The sequence below is a fragment of the Psammomys obesus genome, unplaced genomic scaffold (genome assembly GCF_907164565.1).
Source record: "Psammomys obesus unplaced genomic scaffold, mPsaObe1.curated_primary_1811, whole genome shotgun sequence".
NCBI lineage: Eukaryota > Metazoa > Chordata > Mammalia > Rodentia > Muridae > Psammomys > Psammomys obesus.
The window spans coordinates 15,129,461-15,135,463 of record NW_026596064.1 but is presented as its reverse complement, the minus strand read 5'-3'; the positions used below and the strand labels follow the sequence as shown (position 1 = coordinate 15,135,463).

The window sequence follows — 6,003 nt, the reverse complement described above, 5'->3', positions numbered from 1 at the left end:
TTGTTCTTTGATCCAAGTAAAACGCGGCCTCCCCACTTTTCAAAGTGAAAGAGGCAACTAATTTCAAATGTAGTATTAACTCTTCTTTGGAGCATCAGATGCCCTATCTAGCTTCTGTTCACATACCAAAGTTGATGTGTCTTCTGAGACCAAAAGAGTGTGGATCTTGTAGGTTTCTCTTCTCCATATACCACTTCCGATGGGATGAGAGGACCAGCCGGTACTGCCCAGGTCCATGTTGGAAAGCCAACCTTCCAAATGCCAGGGTACCTTTCTGGAGACTGACTCCCCAGAGCCTCAAAAGCAACTAGACCACACACTGTATGGTGTAGCGTGCCAGTAGGCAGAAACATTTGGAAGAACCTTTGACAGTGCCCCGGCAAAGTCATGAGAGTAGTCTGGTGGAATTGCTGGGGCCAGCTGCCACCTCCTGTTCATGGCATGGCTCCCAACTACTCCCTTCCTTACTCCCAGGGAAATTACATTTTGTATTTATGAAAATGCCATGCCCACTCTTGTTTGATAATGTTGGAAAGTAAGCATTTCCAACAGCACGTGTTTCGTGAGCCTTGTCCTTAGCCTGCCACAGTGGTTTCTGCTATAAATGGTTCCCTGCCTCTCCCACACCTAGTGCTAACAGAGGACATGTCGTCATAGCTCTCTAACACACTACTTCCGAGAGTTTATTTAGAGTTTATTGTCTACTGAGAACATGGCCCATGAAGCCATCAAAGAGCTGGTAACTACACTTTGAGCTTTATAAGAACTGCAGGAAAGAGATGGAAAATAAAACTCAGCTGCCCACTGAGGCAGCAGACAGGCAACCATTCTATTTGTAAGATGATTTCTGAATTGAATGTTAGGCGGGAGTTAAGAGGTCCAACCTGACATGTAATTTGCCTGAAAAGTCACAAAATGGCATGATCCAACAAAGTACTTACAAAGATTTTTTTTTTTTCCTGAGGAGGCAAAGGCTGGTGGGTCTCTATGAGTTGGAGATCACCCTGGTTTACTGGAAGCCAGGCCTACACGGCGACATAGTAGGACCCTGTCTCAAAAACAATCTGAGATTCTTTAAATTTAAGAATCTTTTAATTTAAGGGTCTGTAAGAGTTGGTGAATAAAGGCTCCTACCGGAAAAGCCTGACCTGAATTCACTACTTGGAGCCCGGGATGGAAGGAGAGAACCTACTCCTGAGAGTTGTCCTCTGACCTTCACAACACACATGATGATGAGTGTTAAGATTCATAAAACAAACCTGACCATGACCCCAAATTGATAGATTAATTTGGCAATTTGATGTCCCATCTGTAGAATAACATCTCCAATCCTCTCACTGTCTTTTTGTCAGTGTCCTTAAAATTAATGGCCTCCCAAACCAGAAGCTGCAAGTCCCTCCTCCCCTCAGTCATCCTGTTCTGCCAACCTTCTGGATACTCAAAAAACCCTCCCCCTCTGGAAAGCTACTGAAAGAAAGAGGTGAACATAAGAGATTCCCAACAGGCCTCGAGATTAGGAATCAGAAGCCCTAGGTCCTAGACTTGCTTTTACAGTGGTCTCATTTTGCAAATTAAAATGTCTCAAACCCATACGAATCAAAGACAAATTTGAAAAGAACCACAAAACCATGCCAAAAATTAAGACTACACCCTTTCAATTTTGTTTTTATCTGGCTTTACTCATCGACTGCCGGAGACCTTAGCAGTCGCTGGTCCACAGTTTAATTGTTTTGTCATTTTCTAATGCTGCTGAGGCAATGACGTTTTCTGTAGGGTGACAAGCTGCTGAGATCACGACATCCGTGTGACCTTGTAACTTCTGTACAATCTCTTTCGTCTGAAGGTTCCAGATGTAAACCATGCTGTCCTCTGACCCAGAAACAACCCACTTTCTACCAGTAACGGAGAAACTGGCAAATATACAGTATTTCTCATTCTTGTGGCCCGTGTATGTCTTCAGGCATCGGCCTCTGCTGTAATCCCACAGTTTAAGAGTATTGTCCAAAGTTCCGGTAAGAATGTATTTACCATTTGGAGAGAATTTTACAAAAGACACGGGAGGGTTACCTTCTTCAGCGAGTGTTTTTAAACACTGGCCTGATGCAGCATCCCAGATTCTACAAAGACCATCATAGCTCCCTGACACTATCAAGGACCCGTTACAATTGAACTGTACGGCAGAAATGGGGTCTGAGTGAGCAGACAAAGTCTTGAGGCACTTTCCCGTTTTCACCTCCCATATCTTCACACTCTCATCGAAAGATCCGGAAACGATGAGGTTGGATGGTGGGTTGAAATTACAGCAGAAGACGAAATCACTGTGCCCCTTCAGTGTCTTCAAACATTTCCCAGATCTCACATCCCATAATTTTAGAGTCTTATCGTCTGAGGCGGAGACGAGACGACTAGAATCTGAAGACCAGGCAACATCTGATATTTCCAGACTGTGACCACGGAGCGTTTTCTGACATTTCCCATCATATGCTCCCCAAATTATAATTAGTGTATCAGCTGCGGAGCTTGCCAGCCATTCTCCGTTTGGACTAAATTTAACTGACGAGATGGCCGCCGAGTGCCCAGCAAGAGTAAGTCTGAGGGTATAGTTGGGCTTTCTCTGCTCGTCCTTGTGAGGTGGGCCAGGGGGGGCCGACAGCGCTCCCTCTGCTGGCAGATGCTCGGACGTCATGGCTCGGACGCCACAGTCTGCGCAGGCGTCCGGCCCCGAACCTTACAGAAGATAAACTTGCCGTTCCAAGGCGCACAGTTTTGACGGTAACGTGGACTCGTCTTTAGAGTCGGTACCGAACCGGCGGCAAGATACGGACCACTCCCCTCTCGCTTTCTCGGTAGCATCAGAGATCACACTGGTCCACGCATGGGTCCTGGTGCAGGACGCTGCTAAAAGACCAGGCCACCTCGCGGAGAGCCCGGGAGGACTCGCAGTGGAAGGCCCACATCCAATGGGACCTGGCGGGCGGCGCACGCGCCGAAGGAGACCGGCGTTTGCTTCCGGGCCTCCGGAACGGCTGGCGCAGGCTGAACCTGGCTTCTCCCCGGAGAGGAGGGTGCAGGAAGGGGCGCGGCCCGCGGGCCCTTCAGGAAGGCAGTGCACGCTGCTGGCCTCTGCGCCCTTCTCTCCACGCTGAGTTCGAATACCACGGGTTTATTGTGGCCAGGGGACTGGCGCAGAGCCAGTGCGCAGGTCGTAAAACTTGTAGTTTAAAATCTTTTATAGACGCTTAGAAAACATTCAGAGCCACATCCGTTAGCGGTCTGTTAAAACCCAAAGTTATGGTGAGAAAAACCAGCAAACCTTTGGTTTTTAGCCCAGATCATTTATGCTTGCGTAGAAAACAGTTATCCTGGTTCTGGAGGACAAGTTGGTGGGAAGGTTGTCTTCTCAAGACGGCAAGGCTGCGTGCGACTACCCTCTTTAGCGCTACGGAAACATTTCCTTTCAGTGCATCCTTTTTCACTGGTACTTTGTGATACCGTCTCGCAGTCCAACCTGGAACCCTTCCTCCCGATAACTCCCATTTCCCAAGTGCTGGGGTTGCAGGTGTAGGCCATTAGTTCTATTCATGAGGAGCCAGGGACCGGGGCTGAGCTAGGGTTTCACTGTATCCCAGACTGGGCTAGAATTTAAGGCGATCCTGCCCGAGGCTCCAGAGTACTGGGAATTACAGGACTACTGTCACGCCTGACTGCCTAACTGTATCTTCGTCCGGTCTTGAGTACGAATCAAGTCTTCTGGCACAGCAGCAAATGCTCTTGATGAGCTCCCTCTCCAGCTTTTAAAAAGAAAATAAATGGCAGTGCAGACCCCGGAAGTGGGGTCAGGCAGAAATCTTGAGTTGGGGGACAGCCAGGGCTACACCGTGAAACCGTCTCAAAAATAAAATATTAACATATGAGGTGAGGGAGCTATGGGCGGTCAAGATTGCCAGGCATACTGGAAGGTCTCTTTACCCACTGAACCACCGGTTTTCTTTGTGGAGATATCTCATTCTGCAGACCAGCCGAGCCTTGTCAGAGGTAGGATGAACAGACATGTGCCACCATACCCGCTGGCATGGACTATCATTAACTCAGCTTTTAGGTGTATGGTTTTGTCTGCACATATGTGTACCATGTGAATTCAATACCTTCAGAGTCAGAGGAGGGCATCCGATCATCCTGGAACTGGAACCACAAATGGCTGCATGTAGGTGTGCGTTTAACTACTGAACCACTTGTAAAGCTCGGACTACAGTGACTTCTGATGGGGTGCGGGTGGTGAGAAACTATCAATTCAAGAACTCATCCAAAAGCACATTGCATAACAAATTTTAGGCTTTGATGCAAGTTAATATGTACTGGGAAGCCAAAAGAAGATGGGTGCAACCTAGGAGCTAAAACAGGATGGTGGCAATAGTGCCCAGTTCACTACACTCATAGCCCAAGTGTGAGGGGAAAAAAGGTGCATAGATTTGATATGGTGGTAAGAGTAAGATAGTTTTACTTTGAAAGGAGTAAAACCCACTTTTTGATGTGTAAGATACCTCCTTTATAAACAGCATCAGGGACCTAAAAAAAGAAAAGGCTGTGTGAACAGAATATACTATTTCCCTGCTCCTCAATTCTTCCTAAACAAAATTAAACTGACTTAAAAAAAAAAAAAAGAAAAAAAAACTGTGTGTCCGTGGGTGATTCCTCAAGACTCTTCTCACTGGCTTCCTTAAGCCACTCTTGGGACTATAAATCCAGTTCCCAAGCCTCTGCCATATCAGGAAAACCTATTTAGATTGAGTAAGACATTTGCCATGAACATTACCTACAACTGAACATCTTTTAAGAGCAGATGACACAAGTAACTAGGGAGCTGTCTTAGCCATAAATTTAAAAGTATCATCTTCAGCAAGTCAGATATCAGTGGTGACTTCTAGGACACGTGATAATCATGCTACCCTTGTAAAATGCTATGCTTACAACTTGCTAACCAGGCCACTCCTAAGCCCTGCACTACTGTGTCCCCACTACTGGTCTTTTGGGCTTTTCTCCTCACCTACCTAGTTCAGATGGTTGATCAGGCAGTGACCTCACTACAGCCCCTCTTCTGCACTCCACTGGCTTCCCTGGGCTGAGTATGGATAAAGATATGTAAAGCATAACTGCTCTGTGCAAAAGCACTGCAGTCACCTGTGTACTTAGTAATTTTCAAATGTAGATCAAGCTGGGAATGTGGCTCAATAGGCAGATTGCTTGTTTGTATTCACAAAGCTGTATAGTTTAGTCCTTAGGCATGGTGCCTGCCTGTAATCCCAGCTCTCCAGCAATGAAAGTAAAAGAGCCAATTCAGCTATAAAGGAGTTACAGCCAGTCTGGGCCCCAGGAGACACTATCTAAAAAAATACTGCCCCCCCATGTAGGTAAATAACGGTCAAAAATCATTCAAGCTTTGTAGCAGATCTGTATACTCACTCTGTAATTCTGTGCTGCAGATGAATTAACAGTTTACAAGAACTGAAGCTGTTTTGATTTAAACTCACTTTTCACAAAAGTACCTAGACAGTAAACTTCAAAGGGAGAGTGGAACTGTCACATTGTAAAGAAATGTATCAACTTTTGGTTTTCATTTGTCACATAAGCCTGAAGGAATAAAGAAAACATTCTCTGCAGTATACACAGTATGTAAAAATGGAAAAATCTCAGCAGCCTGACCACCTACTTCCACATCAGCTGGCTATATTAACAAAATTTCTACAGCTTTAAACGAAGCCAGAACAGATTAATAAGATGTTATCTAACATGTGTCAAATGCACTGAGGTATGTATTAGCTCGCAGAATACATCAGTATCCTTTCTTCTTTCCCTTACTGTTTTGCTGTCATAGACTTGGCATTTGACAGTGTTTCTTTTTGTAAATGTCAGGTCCTCAATGGTAACTACAAATGAAACACTATGTTGAGACATTTGCTTTAATAGTTGTCAGTTCTGGTTTCAGCCAAATGCGTGAAAGAAATC

General features: G+C 45.6%; 1 protein-coding gene across 1 annotated transcript; it reads right to left on the bottom strand.

The window, feature by feature from the left end:
• Positions 1-950: 950 nt before the first annotated feature.
• Wdr5b (WD repeat domain 5B) lies at positions 951-2,925 on the bottom strand. Its single transcript, XM_055624800.1, has one exon. It carries the CDS (start codon positions 2,684-2,686, stop codon positions 1,700-1,702), a length of 987 nt encoding a protein of 328 aa, XP_055480775.1. The 5' UTR covers positions 2,687-2,925; the 3' UTR covers positions 951-1,699.
• Between the last annotated feature and the right edge of the window lie 3,078 nt (positions 2,926-6,003).